The 20,329-nt window shown below is 38.3% G+C and overlaps 1 protein-coding gene across 1 annotated transcript in view; it reads left to right on the forward strand.

Annotated features, from left to right (window-relative positions):
* Positions 1 to 2,135: 2,135 nt before the first annotated feature.
* Positions 2,136 to 20,329, forward strand: part of fgf10a (fibroblast growth factor 10a) — a 38,339-nt gene continuing 20,145 nt past the window's right edge. Inside the window, exon 1 of the mRNA XM_022666512.2 lies at positions 2,136 to 3,738. Within this exon, the coding sequence (XP_022522233.2) occupies positions 3,327 to 3,738 (412 nt within the window). The 5' untranslated portion in view covers positions 2,136 to 3,326. The remainder of the gene's footprint in view (positions 3,739 to 20,329) is intronic.

Here is a 20,329-nt window from a genome sequence, read left to right on the forward strand (position 1 = left end):
ATAGATAGAGTGAGGGATAGAGTAAAAGACTTTGTACTGGCTACTGGCAGAGAGAGAGACAGAGAGAGACAAGAAAAGAGAGACAGTGAGAGAAAGAAAGAGCAAAATAGTGAGTAAGGGAAGAGTGGGCAACTCTTTAGGGGTTCTACACCCAAAAAGGAGGGAAAGAGAGTAAAAGAGTAAGAAACAGAAAGAGATAGTAAAATGAGTGACAAAGAATAAAAGAGTGAGAGACTGAGAGAAATAAGTAGATATAGATAGATGGATGATTGTAAGAGAGAGAGAGAAGGGGATAGAGTAAAAGACATGTAGAGAAAACTAATAAGTTGAGAGAAAAAAAGAAAGGGGGATAGAGTAAACGACAGATGTAGGAAACTCATAAGTTGAGAAAGAGAAAGAGAGCGTGATACAGTAAGAGAGAGAGAGGTAGAGAAAGAGCAGGATACAGTAAAAGACAGAGATAGAGAATATTAATGAGTTAAGAAGGAAAAAGAAAGAGCGCGCAAGAGAGTAAGAGACAGAAAAAACTAATGAGTTGAGAGAGAAAGAGAGAGAGGGAGAGAAAGAGGGGGATACAGTAAAATACAGAGAAAACTAATGAGTTGAGAGAGAAGAAGAGAGAGCGCGAGAAAGAGTTAGAGAGAGAGATAGAATAAAAGAGAGAAAACTAATGAGAGAAAGAGAGAGAGGGGGGATAGAGTTAAAGACAGAGATAGAGAAAACTAATAAGTTGAGAAAGAGAGAGCATGAGAGAGAGATAGAATAAAAGAGAGGAAAACTAATGTGGAGAGAGAGAGAGAGAAAGAAGGATAGCATTAAAGACAGAGATAGAAAAAACTAATAAGTTGAGAAAGAAAAAGAGCGTAAGAGTGTGAGAAAGAGAGAGAGGGGGATAGAGTAAAATACAGATATAGAGAAAATGAGTTGAGAAAGAGGAAGAAAGAGTGCAAGAAAGAGTGAGAGAGAGAGAGAGAGAATAAAATAGAAAAATAATGAGTTGAGAGAGAAAGAGAGAGAGAGAAAGAAGGATATAGTAAAAAACTGAGAGAAAACTAATGAGTTGAGTGAGAGAGAAAAGAGAGAGAGAGAGAGGGGGGGATAAGGAGGAAGAACGAAAGAAAAGAGTGAGGGGTAAAGGGATTGCTTCATCATGAGTTAATTACTTGAATTAAGTTGTAAAGTAGTGAAGAGGTAGAGTTACAGGTATACACTGAATAGTGAAGATTTGAGTAATGTTCTAATCCAGATTATGAGAAAAGCAAGAACTACTCAAATACGCACAGTACAGAAAAAAAATACTGTAAGAAATGAAGGTCAGTCAATCTGAAACATTTTAAGAACTTTGAAAGTATCCTCAAGTGCAGTCACAGCAAAGACCATCAACAATGTTGTGATGATGAAACTGGCACTCATCAGGATACGTTCAGGTATGTCCAAACTTTTACTGGTACTGTAAATACAGAGAGAGGGCAACTTTCGGGGCTCAACATCAAAAAGGGAGGGAGAAGGGTGGGTGGGAGGGGCTGTGAGAGAGAGAGAGAGAGAGAGAGAGAGAGAGGAGTAAAGTGAGAGAGGATTCACCCACACAGACAGATCTTCAAAGCCAGGTCACATGCAGTCTAATTACAACTCATTTTAAAATAATTACAACTAATAACACTGTTATTAATATCTTAATAATTTATCTATTTTTATGTATTTATCTATTTGATTTACTTTTATATGTAAGTTATGTAAATGTATATATTTTATATTTATTTTTTATATATATTTTTTTTACCTTTTATATAATAAGTGCTTGTTTTACTGCTTTGGTAAAAGTTGTTAATTGCAATTCATGCCAATAAAGCTATTTTAAATTGAAAACATTGAAAATTGAGAGAGACCTAAAAAGAGAGAGAGAGAGAGAGAGAGAGAGAGAGAGTAAGAAAGAATTCGAGAGAGAGAGAGAGAGTAAGAAAGAATTCGAGAGAGAGAGAGAGAGTAAGAAAGACTGAAAGAGAGAGTTAAAGAGAAAGAGACTTAGAGAGAGAGAGAAAGAGGGGAGGAGAGAGAGATAGAGAGAGAGGTGGAGGGGAGAAAGGGGTGGAGGGGAGAAAGAGAGAGAGGTGGAGGGGTGGAGGGAGGAGAGGAAAGTCAGCAGCACGCGCTCCGGAGGAGACACTCTGAGAGGAGCTACAGAGAGAGAGGCGCGCTCTGCCTCGCGCTCCCGTCCAGACAGACAGACCGAGAGAAAGACACAGCGCGCGCGGATTACACGAGTTTGGATTCTCTTACCTTCAGCAACTGGACGGTTTTTGACGTCCGCTTGTGCCGCTTTCTTTCCTTTCTATCTTTTTGTTTCCCCTAAACAAACCAAACTATTTTAAAGACTCTTGTTTCAGTTTTATCTCTCCTTAAGAACATTCCTCATCCCTCGGGACGGCTTTGGACGTTCATATTTTAGTTTTATTTATTGTTTTTAGCTTCTACTTTTAAAGGACAGACTGCGCGCGGACGGGTTTTGAGGTCCATTAATGTCTTTTTCTTTATTTTTTTCCTTTTCTTACTTTTTAACGGAGAGTTTGTCAATCGCTTAATTGGACGGGACAGTCTTTGACATTATTATTTTTTATTTTTACTTTTTATTTATTAGTTTGTGTTTTTTTCTCTCTAAAGGACTTGTTCCCCTGCTGCTGTTGCAACTCTTTTATGCGGTTTGTTTACTAATTTAATTAATTTATTTGCTTTTGTTAGTTTTCCTTTCAAGTTTTTTCAGTCTGAAGGACGCTGAAGACACATCAAGAGAACGGGTTTTGACGTCCGTTTTTTTTTTCTTCTAAATGACACTTTTAATCAATTAATTTCCTGGACCTTTTTACGTCGGTTTTTATTGCTTTTATTAATTCTAAAGCACATCTTTCAGACAGCTTTCATCGGTAGGACGGGTTTTGACGTCCGTTTTTTAAGGACATTTTTTTAACCAACTGTTTCTTGAGAGGGTGTGTTTGTGTCTGTGTGGGCGCGCGCTCGCGCTCGCTGGGGGGGGGGCTCTTCGCCTGAGAGCGAAACTTTTGAACCCCCCTTTCCTCTCTGAGTTATGGATGTTGACGCATTCCTGTCGGACACGAGGGGAAGCAGATCCAGGCTGTTAGAAGACCACCACAACCACCACGACCACCACAGCAACACCACCAGCACCACCTTCACCAACATCTACAGCAGCACCAGCCTTCTCGTGCGCGTCCACGCGGGGCTTTGCCCCCTGCCCCCTCGCCCTCTCCCGGCGCGCGCTCCAGCATGTTTCTTTCTGTGAGGCTCTTCGCAGTCCTCCGCGCGCCAGTACCATGTGCAAACGGACAGTGACGAAGGGCGCATCCGCAGCCTGGTTCCGTCTGCCCCGTGCGTGCACGCTGCTGCTACCGCTGCTGCTCGCGTTCCTCTGCTCCTCGGTGCCCGCGGCGTGCCATGGCGCGCGCGGCGGCAGTAGTAGTAGTAGTAGTAGTAGACCCGTGCGCTCTCCTCCTCCTCGTTCTCCTCCCAGGGTGGCCACCAACTCCTCCAGGTCCTCGGCATCGTCCCCGGCGTCTGCGGCATCTGCGTCCGCGGCGGCGGTCGTGGTGGGCCGGCACGTGCGCAGCTACAGCCACCTCACGGGTGACGTGCGCAAACGCAAACTCTTCTCCTTCCAGAAGTTTTTTCTCAGGATTGATAAAAACGGCACCGTCAACGGCACCAAGAGCAAGGACGATCCGTTCAGTGAGTACAAACTATTACACACTCATTTACACACTTGTTCACACACTTTTATATCTCTTAACCAACGTCCAATATGTTTGCGATTGAGTTTGATAGTTGCGGCAGTTTTTTAATAGCGGTCGGAAAATATATCTATATTGTTTATGTTGATGTTATGGTTAAATCAACCTTGGATTTCGTGTTGATTTTAAAAAGTGAATCAACGTTGATATGGCAACATTGTTTCAACGTCTTATGTTCAAACTTTAATAAAGCATAGCTCAACATAGTTAACAGAGTGTAACAGAGTGTTTATTGTTAACAGAGTGTTAACAATAAACTTACAAACATCACTGCAGTAAAGCTACAGAGTATAAAGAATGTTCCCCACCAACCTGATCACTGAAAATCTGATCTTAAAAACACTAAAACACTAAAACTTATAAAACATGATCATTCCCCCAGGTATGGTGAAGAATTAGTGCCAAATTAAAAAGCTTTTAATTACTGCAAATGAAAGTAAAACCATTTTTTATCCCACCATCCAACTGTTTTTAGAAATTGTAAGCTGATGAAATGTAAAATGCTAATTCAAAAGACAGAAGGTTGAGGACATTATGTTGATTCAACATTAAAATTTCAACATTTGCACAACTATTTAATATTAAAAGATGATTCAACATCATTTCAATGATGAAACACAACAGGCATTACTTCAATCATATTTCAACCACATTTTAATGTTGAAGGTCGGTTGTGTGCCAGCTGGGTATATTGCAATATGTTGTATTGAATCAGTTGTATTGTAATGCACCGATAAGTATTGGGCTGCACATAGAGCTGGACAATTTATCGATATTTTAGAAAATTAAGGATATCAATCAATAGCACAGTCTGCCCCTGCTGATGCATTTATCACATCATGGTACTACTTTTTCACACTGTTCTTATTTCCCATTATATATCTACTAGAGACAGATTATATCTGTCCAGTATCATTTCTTTTACTTTAATCCTGGATATATGGAGATATTTAAAGTGCATTATTATTAGTATCGTGACTGATCATTCTGGATCATTGACTTCTGTTACAAATCTGATAAAATTCTTGTATTTTCTTTATATCTAAGTTAGGAGTGCATCATATCATATCGAATTGTATGCAATAATAAAATGTAATTTTCATTTTGTTGCAGTAGTGCATTCTTGAAATACACATTTTTTTTTTATTCAGTGTTTTGTCATATCGCCAAGAGTATCGTTATCTTGAAAATACCATGAAATATCATGATATTATTTTTGGGACCATATCGCCCACCCCTACAGTAGTCCATCTAAAACCATCTCCCAGCAGACCCTGGTCCTGAGTTGGGTTTTTCAGCAGTTCTGTGGGTCCTGTTCAGGCCCAGTAATGTTTCCCAGGATATGGCACAGCTTATTTCCTGCCTCCTTTGATTCGTTCGCCCCAAACATCCCTCCCTAATAAGAACCTTACCTGAGCCGGTGGTGGCACCGAGCTCTCTGAGCGCGTGCGGAGCAGCTTGGCAGAGACAGTGTACAGCAGACAGATTTACAGTTTTTTGACTGGTTACCCAAAAGCATGTTTTTTTCCACATCTTCGAGCGTGCATTTATTCACAACAGCTTCCCTGGATCCAATTAGACGTGACCCAGGGAGATCTCCCCTCGGCAAAGCGCTGGAACATTCGAAATCGCTCAGCGTTTCCACCACAACTTACAGAACATCTCAGAAACGTGGCTTTCTATTATTCTTAGAAGTGCATCTCGTACTACTACTATTTGCACTGTATATATACAGTATATACGACTCTATGGATAATGACAGTGGTTTAATATAGAGTATAGGGGGGGTAAACAGAGTATCGATATATTTAATGATTAGTTTACATAAATAATCGCTAACTAATCAACAGATTATTCAACTACTATTGAAAAACAATCACTTTTTTGATTGAATAAAAAGTAAAGAGTAAAGTTTTCTTTCAATCAGATTTTATACATTACCATTGATCTATATTGCAATATATATTGCATTGTAAGTCCTGTATATATATGGATATCATTATATGGTTCTTCTACGTGGTCTTTAAAGAACTTTGAACTTTGAATGCTGTTCTGCATGTGCAAAAGCTCTTTTTGTACTCTGTAGAGCAGGTGTTGACTCATTGTGACTAATCAGTATTTTTCTTTTGCACTAGAGCTGCAACGATTAGTTGACACAATCTCTATTAATCGACAAAATGACTCAACTAATCGACAAAATGATCAACAGATTAGTCGACTGCTATCAAACTAATAATTAGTTGCACCCATTCTCTGCACAAAGGTTGCAATTATTAGTTGATACAATCAGCAGTGTTGATTATAAACATTTTGATTATAAACATTTTGTCAACTAATTGTTAATTTATAACTGCTGACTGCTGAACAGCTCTGGGCATTTAAAGAGCATTTAATGCTATGGTCAGATGTTTATTTCCTAGTTTTGTCTAAAGTTTTGCGATTAGTTGACTAATCAAAATACAATGTCTCAAAGTGCTTAAACTCAACCGATTACATGTTCACTTACTAAATATCAGAAATTTCCATTAAAGAGCATTTACACTATTTTACATGTTCTGGCAATTTAAAGAGCATTTAAATGCCATGTTCAGCTGTTTCTTTCATTTTAAAGTTTTGTCGATTAGTTGACTAATCAACTAAAGCTTGATCTGTGTCTCCGAAAGTGCCAAAACTCAAGCGATTACATATTTACTCACTAAATATCAGAACGTTCCAACAATTTAAACATGTTCTGGGCATTTGAAGAGCATTTAATGCTATGTTCAGGTGTTTCTTTCATTTTGAAGTTTTGTCGATTAGTGGACTAATCAACTAATCGACAAAATGATCAAAAGATTAGTCATTAGTTGATACAACCGACAGTGTTGATTATAAACATTTAATTGTCAACTAATCGTTAATTTGTAACTGCACTGCACTACACAAAACGCTGGGGACAGAAAAGGAAACTAAAGCTTGAGCTGTGTCTCTGAAAGTGCCTAAACTCAACTGATTACATATGTACTCACTGAATATCAGAAATTTCCATATTTTAAACATGTTCTGGATATTTGAAGAACATTTAATGCCATGTTCAGGTGTGTCTTTCATTTTAATGATTTGCCGATTAGTTGATTAATCTGAAAGTGCCAAAACTGATTACAACCGATTACATATTTACTCACTAAATATCAGAACTTTCCAACAATTTAAACATGTTCTGGGCATTTAAAGAGCATTTAATGCCATGTTCAGGTGTTTATTTCATTTTAAAGTTTTGCCGATTAGTTGACTAATCAACTAATCGAGAAAATAATCGCCAGACTGGTTAACTACCAAAATAATGATTATATCTCCGCACTAGAGTGAGCTATAGCTCTGTTGTTGGCTGTAGGCTGTAAGATGTAAGACGTAAGCTCTGCCCCAGTAGAGTAAAGTGTATCTGGTGTATCGTTGGTAATGTAACACACGTGTCATCTTGTTTCAGTTTGATCTCCTCCTGGAACTGACGTCTCATCTCCTCGTGTTGTCTTTAGTTAGATGGGTCTGTAAGTCTACATGTTGTAAGTCTGCAGGTTTAATGTAGAGCACCTGGCGGCTCAGCGAACGCCTGCCTATAGACTTTTCCGTTTCTGCACCGCGAAACACTGAACTGCGGCCTCATAAATAAGACTTTAACATATGGAGCCCATGTGCTCGGGGTTCTGTTTCAGACGCACTGCGCTGGAACTCTGTGGGTAGTTCAATTAGCAGAGCTGCCTCTTAACGTGTCGGGCTGGGAGCGCCTGAGTGAGGAAGTGAGGGAGTGGTGTGCGTTTTAGATTAGTAAAACTGTACTGGATATTCATATTGATTATTTATTGTCTGTTATTAACAGCTAAATGACAGGTCTGGGTCATGTTGTGGATTTGCTTGAGTAGAGTTTATAGAAGCACTTCACTGAATTGAGATAAAAGAGTGAAATAATGTCAATAAAGTCAATTTACTGCATATTTTTTAATAATTCAAGGTTTCTACAAGACTAAAATTCTAAATAGTGGTCTATATGGTCCTAAAGGGAGTGGATAGTTGCAGTAGGGCTGTAAACGATTAATCGACGAATAATAATCGCCAATGTCGATTATAATAAAAAAGATAAAAATTGTGTTGACTAATCGTTAACTGATAGATAGAATGATAATTAGTTGATAATCTCACAAAACCACAGTGGGCAGGTGTTAGTGGCTGCTCATGAATTAATCACTGACTAATCGACTAATCGCCAGAAAACATAATCGCCAGATGCTGCAGCCCTTGTGGCATAAAGTTATCCAAAAGCAGTGTGTAAGACTGGTGGAGGAGAACATGATGCCAAGATGCATGAAAACTGATTAAACACCAAATATTGATTTCTAAACTCTTAAAACTTTATAAATATGAACTTGTTGTTTTCTTTGCATTATTTGAGGTCTGAAAGCTCTGCATCTTTTTTGTTATTTCAGCCTTTTCTCATTTTTTCTGTAAATAAATGCTCTAAATGACAATATTTTTATTTGGAATTTGGGAGAAATGTTGTTTGTAGTTTATAGAATAAAACAACAATGTTCATTTTACTCAAACTGATTCAGAAACTGCTGTTTGTTGTTTATTTTAGGATAAAGGCTAAGAAGCGTTTACGCATTCCTATTCAGATTTAGATGGTTAGTAGGGCTGCAACGATTAGTTGACTAATAATCAACAATGCTGATTATAAAAATTGGTTGACTATTCATTCATTTGTAGCTGCACTGCACTAAACAACATGTATGGGACAAAAACACAATATGGGAGTTCAAACAAATACATTTGAATAATGGTAGAAATAGTTGAGAGTAGACTAATCGAATAATCGCCAGATTAATCGACTACCAAAAGAATCATTAGAGCCCTGTTACTCACTACAACACATTCTATGGAACCCTATACAAGAAGTTTTCCATCCCTGGGAATAAACATTTTATTCTAATCGCCAGAAAAATAATCGCCAGATTAATCGACTACTAAAACAATCATTAGTTGCAGCCGTGTTTCTCAGTACAAATATTCATATTCAACATAACATATTAATAAGCATTTTATACATTTATGATTTAGGCTAAGAAGTTTTTAAGCAGCCCAATTCAGATTCAGATGATAAGTAGGGCTGCAACGACTAATAATCGACTAATAATCGACAATGCTCATTATAAAAACTGTTTGACTATACATTCATTTGTAACTGCACCGCAACATGTTGGGGACATAAACACCATATGGCAGTTCAAACAAATAAATTTGACTAAATTAATTAAGTAAGGAAGGATAGAAAAAGGCAAAAATAAACTAATCGACTAATCGCCAGATTAATTGACTACTAAAATAATCATCATTAGTTGCAGCCCTGTTACCCAGTACAACATATTCAACATAACATATTACACTCTATAAGGAGCACTATATGAGTAGTGTTCAATCACTGGGAATAAGCATTTTATATACATGTTGTTTATTTTATGATATAGGCTAAGAAGAATTTAAGCATCCTAATTAAGATTTAGATGGTTAGCAGGGCTGCAACGATTACTCGACTAATAATCGACAATGTTGATTATACATTCATACATTCATTGATGACTATACATTTATTTGTAGCTGCACTGCACTAAAAACATGCTGGGTTTAAAAACAGTGAAGTTTAAACAAATACATTTGATTAATGGTTGAAATAGTTGAGAGTAGACTAATTGACTAATCGTCAGAAAAACTACAAAATTATTAAAATATTCATTCGTTGCAGCCGTGTTACTCACTACACCATATTCTATGGAACACTATACGCAAAGTTTTCAATCATTAGGAATAAGCATTTTATATGTTTATATGTTGATTATTATTATATATGATTATTATAGGGCTGCAACGATTAGTCAACTAATAATCGACAATGTTGATAGTTGATTATAAAAATTGATCGACTATACATTAATTTGTAACTGCACCACACTAAACATTGTGCTGGGGACAAAAACACAAAGCACTAATTGAATAATTGCCAGATTAATCGACTACCAAAATAATCATTGTTTGCAGCCCTGTTACTTGGTACAACATATGCTATGGAACCCTATATAAGAAGTTCTCCATCATTGGGAATAAGAATCATTTTAATTGTATGTTATATGTTGTTTATTTTATGATATAGGCTAAAAAAAAAAAGAGTTTAAGATTTTTAAGATTTAGACTCAAACAACTAACACAGACAAACAACTGGATTAAACCACCTGTAGATATGAGAGAAAGTATCTCATATCTCATATTTTTGTATTTCTCTGAGTCTCTGTGCACCAGCAAACACAACAGGCATGTTTTAAGAAACACAAAGGAACGATGGTGGGTTGGATGGTTGGTTGGTTGGTGGGTTGGATGCTTGGTGGCTCCGTCAACTGCTGACCACATGTGAATATAATGTGGTTGTCATTTGGGTCCCTCAATGACCTTAAGGCACAAGCCGTGCAGGCAGTAATGTTGCAGCCAGATGCAGGACGGTTCTGGAGAACTGCACGGCTGGGTCTGGGGCTCAGGCTCGGCGCTGTACCGTCAGTAAGTGTGGATAAAGCCTGGAATGTCTGCGGGAGGCAGAAAAGGGGAACCACTCTGCGGTGAGTGAATCATTTCTGCAAAACAGGCTGGAGCTGAGCCCCCCCCGAGCTTCCCTCAGCGCGAGGACCCAACGCTCTGGAGATATACTGTGCCCACAAGGTAGCAGTAGTGCTCTGCTCTTCAGACCAGACCAGAACAGACCTGCCGGATCTTTAAGAGAGCATGTGGCTGTCGATGGTGCGACAGGCCTGTTCACTTTATTTGTTCTGTAATTAGAAACCTTATAGAGGGGCATCCAATCCATCCAATCCATCCAATCCATCCAAACCATCCAGACCATCACTGATTGGTGGAAACTTCACACTAGACCTCGAGCAGTTTGGACTGTGTGTCTCTCCACTCTTCCTCCAGACTCTGATCCCTTGATTTACTTTAAATGAAATGTAAAATTTACTGATGATCAGTGATTGTGTGGAGAGACATGTCTGTCATCTGCTGGTGTTGATCCACTGTGTTTTATTATCAAGTCTAAAGTCAGTGCAGTTTTGTTTTCCCACAAAATCTTACAGCACTTCATATCTTACAGCTTCCCTCTGCTACTGACAACTTTTATAGAGATGCAGATTTCATTTTCCAGCAGGACTTGGCACACTGCCCACACTGCCAAAAGTACAGCTCTGGAGAAAATGAAGAGAGCACTTCAGTTTCTGAATCAGTTTCTCTGATTTTGCTATTTATAGGTTTACGTTTGAGTAAAATGAACACTGTCGTTTTATTCTGTACTAAACTACAGACATTTCTCCCAAATTCTAAGTAAAAATATTTAGTAATTTAGAGCATTAATTTGCAGAAAATGAGAAATGGCTGAATAAACAAATAATGCAAAGAAAACAAGTTCATACTCATAACCGTGGTGGTTTTTAATCACAGTTTTTTTAATGCATCTTGGCATCTTGGTTCTCCTCCTCCACCAGTCTTACACACTGCTTTTGGATAACTTTATGCCACCACTCCTGGAGCAAAGATTCAAGCAGTTCAGCTTGGTTTGATGTCTTGTGTAGTGCTGGGAAAAATCATATATCACGATTTGGATTTTTTTTTTATATCACGATAACGATATATATAACGATATATACCACATTTGAGTATATTTTCAGTTATTCTTCGAAAAATATGACAAAATAATATCATTGCTTACTTTTTTCCAACTTTATTTCAAAGTGACATTAAACCCAACTTTCACACATGAGAGTTACTACCTTTTAGTCCAGCAATATATGTGAATATATCCGATGAAAACAGATGAGGTAGATGCAGTAGCTAATTTTTTCAAAATTATACAGGTATTTAAATTGAGTTATCAAAATAAACGCAATTAACATTTTTTAAAGTGTCCGTCAAATAAGGTAAAGCAACGTCATGTTTTAAAACCACATTATGAAGCTTTTTTTTTTTTTTTTGCAGAGATTACTTTATCACTTATATAAACTGAGTTTATGTAAAGTGACCACGCCAATACATTTCATCATAGCCTACTTTATATATTTGCATCAATAATTGATGAAATTAATGTAGAAACAATAGGGACAGACACTTTTCTATCGTCCCCATGATATTTATCGCCATATCGCACAGCACTAGTCTTGTGATCATCCATCTTCCTCTTGATTATATTCCAGAGGTTTTGGTAATTGGTAAAATAAAAGAAACTCATAATTTTTAATATACGAGTTTCACATTTTTAACTGATTTACTGAAATAAAGTAACTTTTCAATATTGTAATGTTTTAGCAATGCACTAGTATGAGTGGGTGTGTATCAGTAGTGGAGAGTAAAGCTCTCTCTCTCCAGCAGAGTCGAGCTCTTTCTCCCTCGGCTCCACAAAAGACCTGTCGTCTATGCGCCGCTTGTAATCCAATCCCACCCATATTGTTTGATTTCCCTTTCAGAATCCATCTGCTCAGTATCACTTTGTCACATTGTGTTTGCGACTCTCATCTCCCACAAGACATTTTTGGACATAGCTCCCGTGCTGGAGCTCCGAGCTGTCCTCAGTCCATTGAGCTCACCAAACAACAACCTCACTGTGATGCTGAAGCGAACACATGATCGGGCCGTTCGGCTGAGAGAGCAGAATCGAGAGCTGGCCTGCAGTTCAGACTTTCTTTCCCCAGTTTGGACTCGCTTTATCTGTTTCTGCTTAAGCTGCTCATTGTTGGTTCCTTCCATTAGCGAGCATCTGTCTACCTGCTCTATTTTATCCTCCTTTATAACCTTTTGAGAAACCTGAGGTGTAAGGGGTCAGGTCTCCAGTAGTCTTCAAAGTTCCAAAGTTCTCGTTTGACCTTCAGCCTTAAAATCTGGTTAACGATTAATTGTCAAACAAATTATGGTAAACTTGAGAGTCTTTACCCAACCTGTTCATCATATCGCTCATCTCTTGTATTGGCTGTTCTGTAGCACATGGTTCTCCATGATAATAGCAGGGTTTTAGACCAAAATGTTTGCTAGTTTGGACTCTTTATCTTTGGTTTTAGCTGTTTCTGTTCAAGATGCTCATTGCTTGTTCCTTTCATTTTGTTAGCTTTCATTAAAGCTTAGACTAAAGGGTAATTGATTTGAATGTACAGTTGGTATAGAAACTTTGAATGATCTCGCTATGTTTCTTATCAAACGATTAAGATTCTGTGAAGACTCGTCAATTGTACCAAATTTCTGATTGGTTCAATTGACCATTTTTCTCTTTAAAAAGAGGTTAAAAACTGCAGACTTGGCAACTTTGCAATGTACCATTTTATGAAATGGCCAAATTCGATAGTGATAAATGGTCATGGCTGAAAATTATACAGTTTATAGAAAAGTTTCTAATATATTTGTTGAGTTTAAAAACAGCTGCTTTTAGGAACCATTGATGGAAAAGCTCTTCAAAGTAAGAAAGAAAGGGCTATAAGTGATTCCTCATCATCATCAGCAAAAGCAGCAGCAAAAAAAACGTTGCTTTTAGAGTTGAATCCAGCAGGTCTGGCAGGAGGAAATTCTTAATGAGGATCATTAGGGCTTGACAGCTTTGACTGAGGGCATTTAGCAGTTTAGGGTTCAACTACTGGTTGTGGGGTCCAAAGTGCAGGGGTCCATCCAATCATCATGTCAACTGGTGGGCACTACATCAAACAGAGGTCGGCCCACTGGTCATTTTCCCCCCACTCAGTCCATTTAGAGCCAGTTGAATCTAATAGTGTCCAATTAGGGATATGGATGATGCCTGCGGCGATGAGGTGTTTCTAAGCCAAAATCAATTGGCCCGGTGGTGCTCCTCTCGGAGTGCTCTGAACATTAGGAGGGATAACACCTCATCACTCACGGCTGGTTCTCCGCAGTCTGAAGAGTGTGTAGAAGAGGAGGTGGTGAGCGCTCGGGCTGTTGTCTTTCTTAGTTCTAACACAACAGCGCTTATGATGAACAACACTGGTTGCTACGCTGCTTTAAAAGATATACAGTTAAGAAAGGGTTGCCAGATCTCCTCATTTAGTCTGGTTAGTTAAGTGACTGAGCACAGTGAAGAATTTCCCTATGCTTAAGCGTTAATACACTCGAGATTCGTGCCATAGATCAGTACTGCAGTGCCAATATTACACGTTATAGCAACGAACCTCAAGTGTATTATTGCGATTATTATACCACAGTTCCATTATCTCTGTGTATTGAAAGATTTTAAAGAGTTAAAAAGGAGGAGAAAAAAGGATCTGTTTGGTTATAAACACTAAAATAGTAAAATAGTTCCATTGCTGCTCTGTTTGTTTGTAGCTGTGCTGTTTGGTTTGTAATCGCTGCATCGTTGCTAGGTTACCTGTATCTGCTGGAGTAATACATGGAGAGCCTTGGTTACAGTGCATTACCAGCTGATAACAGCACTCACAGCCAATCACATTGCAGGGTCAAAACTAACTGTTGAATAATATAATTTATTGGGCAGTTCGGCAAGTTGCTTCACTAGGTGTTGTGCCAAATTCTACCCCTCTGCCTGAATTCGGAAAACTCACCTTTGAGTGCAGGTGTAAAATATAAAATGGTTATAATATTCTGTTTTTTGTAACATATTTTTTGTTTAGTAAATAAATCCATATCTGGAGTAAAATGAACATTGTTGTTTTATTCTATAAACTACAGACAACATTTCTCCCACATTCCGAATAAGAATATTGTCATTTACAGCATTTACATTTACAGAAAAATGAGAAATGGCTAAACTAACAAAAAAAGATGCAGAGCTTTCAGACCTCAAATAATGCAAAAAAACAAGTTCATATTCATAAAGTTTTAAGAGTTCAGAAATCAATATTTGGTGGAATAACCCTGGTGGTTTTTAATCACAGTTTTTGCACATCTTGGCATCATGTTCTCCTCCACCAGTCTTACACACTGCTTTTGGATAACTTTATGCTGCTTTACTCCTGCTGCAAAATTTCAAGCAGTTCAGTTTGGTGGTTTGATGGCTTGTGATCATCCATCTTCCTCTTGATTATATTTTAGAGGTTTTTAATTTGGCTGCTGGATGGTCTCAGTGAAACAGACAGGCTCTGGGTTCAGTGAGACAGACAGGCTTTGGGTTCAGTGAGACAGACAGGCTCTGGGTTCAGTGAGACGGGTAGCTGGGTGGTGTTAAATGTCTCGTCAGTAGTTAATGACATGACAACAGCGAGTCTCTCAGCGGGAGAATCAGCTGCTTCTTATTATGTTTGTTTGTGTGTGACATTATAGTCGCATCAGTTTGGGCTTTTTTACATAATGAAATATATCATAAACATAATGAAATGAAGACACGGCGTGCTGTACTAACGTATAACTGCAGTGCTGTAATTTCCTCCGTTAGCATCTGTCAGTCACTGTCAGTCTGATCAAAGACAGTTCAAAGAAGATGCTACATGGATTTTATAAAAGACAGTAAAAGATGGGAGAAAAGCAGATCTGAATGTGTGTATTTATTATAATTCTCAGCCATAACCGAGATCCCAGAATGCCACAGTAGATCATGTGACTGAAATTTACACAGAGAGACAAACAAATACAGAGGCTACACTAACAGTACTATCCTGGTCCTGTACAGCTTAGTTTGTGTAGAGATAGTAAATGAACTAAACAAAGATATCAAGTGTGATAAGCGATGCTTAATGTTGGCCTGTTGTTGGCCTGTTGTTGGGCTGTTGTTGGGCTGTTGTTGGGCTGTTGTTGGGCTGTTGTTGGGCTGATGTTGGGCTGATGTTGGCCTGATGTTGGCCTGATGTTGGCCTGATGTTGGCCTGATGTTGGACAGCTATTGGCCTGATGTTAGACTAATGTTAAACCAATATTAGGCTAATATTGAGCTAATGTTAAACTGCTGTTAGGCTAGTATTGGACTGCTGCTGGCCTAATCAAAGGCTGTTAGGCTGATGTTGGACTGATGTTAGGCTAACATTGGACTGCTGTTGGCCATATGTTGGCTCGATGATAGGCTGTTCTTAGGCTGGTGTTGAATTAAGACTAATGAGCTAATATTGAACTGGTGTTGGGCTTGTGTTAAGCTAACGTTAGACTGCTGTTGGACTATTGTTGGCCTGATGATAGGCTGTTAGGCTGATGTTGGACTCATGTTAGGCTAATGTTGATCTGACGTTGGACTGATGTTATGCTAGCGATGGTCTGATGTTAGGCTAGTGTTGCTCTGATGTTAAGTTAATGTCAGTCTAATGTTATACTGGTGTTAGACTGACGTTAAAGTAATGTTGAGCTGAGGCTAATGTTTTACTGATGTTAGACTGAAGTTAGACTAATGATGGACTGATGTTAACTAATGTTAAGCTAATATTGAACTGGTGTTGGGCTAATGTTGAACCAATGTTAGACAAATGTTGAGCTGATGTTAGACTGCTGTTGGACTGATGTTGGCCTGATGACAGGCTGTTAGGCTGATGTTGGACTCATATTAGGCTAACGATAATCTGATGTTAGGCTAATGTTGATCTGATGTTGGACTGATATTAGGCTAACGATGGACTTATGTTTGGCTAACAATGGTCTAATGTTGGGCTGATGTTAGACTGAAGTTTGACTAATGATGGACTGATGTTAGGCTGATGTTAGAATGACATTGAAATAATGTTAGGCTAACGTTGAGCTGATATTGGTCTGATTTTGGACTGATGCTAGGCTAATTTTGAACTGGCATTAATTTGGTCTTAAGCTGACGTTGGGCTCATGTTAAGATGATGTTGGATTGATGTTGGCCTGATGATAGGATAGCCTTGTTAAGCTGATGCTGAATTATGTTAGGCTAATGATGGACTGATGCTATCTAATGTTGAACTGGTGTTAAACTAGCACTAAGCTAATGTTGAGCTGATGTTGGATTGATGTTGGGCTGGAGTTCTTCAGTTTTTTCCTCTTTTATCACCAGTCAGTGTCGGTCTGTTGAAAGCAGAGATGATAGCTGATGGTTTTTTTAATAACGGACAGTGAGAGATGGGACAAATGCAGGCGTTGTGAATTTGTGCGTTTGTGTTTTTGAAGACGCCACTTCGACCACATGGATGGCATTCAGCACACGAGCCTGCACTCTTCCTCAGTGTTTGTGGTGCCCGTTTACAGCCCTCATGGGAAATCTCAACCGCACAAGCCATAAAAGTGATTTATGGGGAGCGAGCTGATGCACAAAAGGTTAACGTCAATGTTTCTTTTCATTCCATCTGACCTGAACGTCCTCATAAGAGTTTCTCTCCCGCAATTCATAAATATCCAAGCCCACTTTTACTAGACAGCTTAAGGATGCAAACAAGACCTGTGACCTGCAGAAATGCACCATATACTGACACTTCTGACATGCTGGGTCTTCTCTTTCCCATTGGGTTCTGCTTACGGGAAGAGTTAAGCAACTCTGCACAACAGGAAGAAAATGAGGTGTTGCATCATTTTCTCGTATACTTCACTGAACAGAGAGTTGACCAGCTTAATCATCAGTTGTACACCAATATTAGCTATAATATGAAAGGATTGTGGACTATGTAACTAATAATTCAGTGTAATAATTCAAAATTATCACTATTTCTGCTTCAGAATTTAGCAAAATGTCATAAACTCACAATCCAACAACTCTAAACAACCTAGTGCTTCAATCTGTAAACACATAAAAAAAATGAAAAAGAGAAATAAGGAAGACAGGAAGAGGAGAAAAAATAGAGAAAGGTGGAATAAACCAGATAATGTTAAGATAGATGGGTTGCAGTTTTCAGTTATTCAGTACTTCATAAATTTAAAGCCATATCGAGTACTATACTAGCCCTGTAAAAATGAACTTAAACCTGCCGTTTGTTGGCTTTCCCATGTTAGGATTCAGAATTCTGATAAATAACGTTTAGGTAAACACTGTAGTAGCAATCCAAATGCTTTCTAATGTAGATTGTAGATTTCTCTGTTGTTCTACTGTAGTTTTTTTTGGAGAACACTGTCCTGTAAAGATAAAATAAAGCAGAATGAAAATTAAATAATATAAAATAGATGTCAAGACAAATAAAAAATATAAAAAAGGCCAAAGTGCAAGTTTGCTATAGCAACATGGATTAAGATTACAAAAGAATATCAGGCGACATCTTTACAAATACAGAGAAGACCATGGGTCACCAATAGAAATTGCTTTTACTCCAATATTAGACACATTTAATGCATTGCTAATACAACCATGAAAAGAAAAAAAATAAGAGAGCACTTAAAAATGATGTGTTTCTTTGATTTTACCAAATTGAAAACCTCTGGAATATAATCAAGAGGAAGATTAAATGATCACAAGCCATCAAACCACCAAACTGAACTGCTTGAATTTTTGCACCAGGAGTAAAGCAGCATAAAGTTATCCAAAAGCAGTGTGTAAGACTGGTGGAGGAAGAGAATATGATGCTAAGATGCATGAAAAATACTGTGATTAAAAACCACCAGGGTTATTCCACCAAATATTGATTATTTGAATATTATTACTCTTGAAACTTGAATATAAATATGAACTAGTTTTTTCTTTGCATTATTTGAGGTCTAAAAACTCATAGAATAAAACAAAATATTGATTTTACTCAAACATAAACCTATAAATAGCAAAATCAGGGAGTCTGATTCAAAAACTGAAGTGGGCTCTTCAAGTGGGCAGTCAAACTTCTAACACAAAGTAAAGCAAACTTTTAGTTGGTGACGCTGGATATCTTCCTCTCCTCACTCTCTTGTTTTTGCTCTGTTGAAAGTTTATCTCGGAGGTATGGAGGGCCAGATGTGTGCCTAACCTCTGACCCCGTAACCCAAAGCACAGGGCCATTTGCGGCAAGGCTGGTGCTGGAGAGAAGTGGCACCATCTATCTTCTGCTGCAGCAGCTCAACCACCAGCCGACAGGTCGAATCACCCAGAGCATGCTCTCCATTGGCTCTGCTGAAAGAATACTTTACTCTACTATTCAGGCCTGACGAGTCGGTGGACGGGCTTTGCATGGTCAGATGAACTTTTATGAACTTCATATTTCTACAGCCGAGAATAGATTCTAATAAAACACAATCACTTTGTGTTTCGTCTTCGGTCAGATATTGTTTTGGTTGAAAATTCAAATGCAGACTTGGACGTGTTTTTTCTTGCGGTTTTCAGTTTGACCGAAGTCGCCTGGGACGCCACCATTCTTCTCCCTACTTTTATTTATGTCTGTGATGTTGAACTCGCTGAAAACCTACTTTTAACTGCTGCTTTCAACACGCTTGGATATTTGCCCCTCAGTTCGCCGTTAAGCCCAATATAGAGCCTTCCCAAGAGCTTCAGAATAGAATACAGATTTATTGGAGGAACCACATGATCTCTGTTATAGTGAACTGAACATTTAAAGGTCTCTTTCCGCTAAAATCCTCTTTTTCTTGTGAAAAAATCTTTGTGAGATACAGTAGGTCTCTTTATATAGGAGTTGTATATGATGCTGCACATGAAACTCTTCCTCAAGTAGTAAAAGCTAGTAAAAGGAAATATTCAGAAAAAGCGAGTCGATCAGGAAAAGCACCGTGTCTACATCAACCCGTGAATTAGTATTCATGGCCCCGCCCACCTCAGCTCGGGACCGCCCACAGACAGAGCTGAAGCCGGGCAGCGACGCAGTCTCGTCAGATAGGAGATAACTAACAGCGCTAGGAACAGCATGCAGTTCATTCCTGTGTTATTTGTGCGAATAACACATCAGTGTTTATATACTTTACCCAGTAATTCAGAGCTAAGAAACTAATAAAGAATTAGAATTAGTCTATGGAGGAAAAACACCACCTGACAAGTACAATTGAGATAGGTAGGTGTTTCGATGTTTAGAACAGTTCTGTTTACACTAGTTAAAAGTAAAAATTTTACTTTCTGGACCTGGACTGCCCAACTCTGTGTGTAAGTAACTATAGGTTTAAATAGGATCTCCGGTGGATTTGGTGGATTTTACAGAGACTCTAAGACTAGGTCAGTGGCAGAACTGCACTTAGCAGGGCATTATTACACATGTTGTAAAGTAACATATAACATATAATGTAAATGGTTTTCTACAGACCCTAAACCTACACCTAAACCTGAACCTAAGCCTAATGCCTTAATCATGAATCAACCCTAAAACCAAGCTCTAAACCAAACTTTAAATCTAAACCTAAACCCAACCCTAAAATGTTTGGGTTTGAGGGTTTGAGTTAGAGTTGGGTGTAGAGTTGCATTCAATAGAACATCATCAACTTTCACCAATGGGTTCAATTGTATTTAATAAACATGCATTTGAATGTTAGATAAGCATCTATAACAGATTGTCCAAATAAAGTGATACCAGTGTTTCTACACCATGTTTGGTGTTATGAGATATTAGCTTTAATTTTTGTTTGCAATTTTATATTCCTCACAGACAGAAAGACGGAGATGCAGATTTCATTTTCCAGCA

Source organism: Astyanax mexicanus, chromosome 17 (assembly GCF_023375975.1).
Source record: "Astyanax mexicanus isolate ESR-SI-001 chromosome 17, AstMex3_surface, whole genome shotgun sequence".
NCBI classification, from domain to species: Eukaryota; Metazoa; Chordata; class Actinopteri; order Characiformes; family Acestrorhamphidae; genus Astyanax; species Astyanax mexicanus.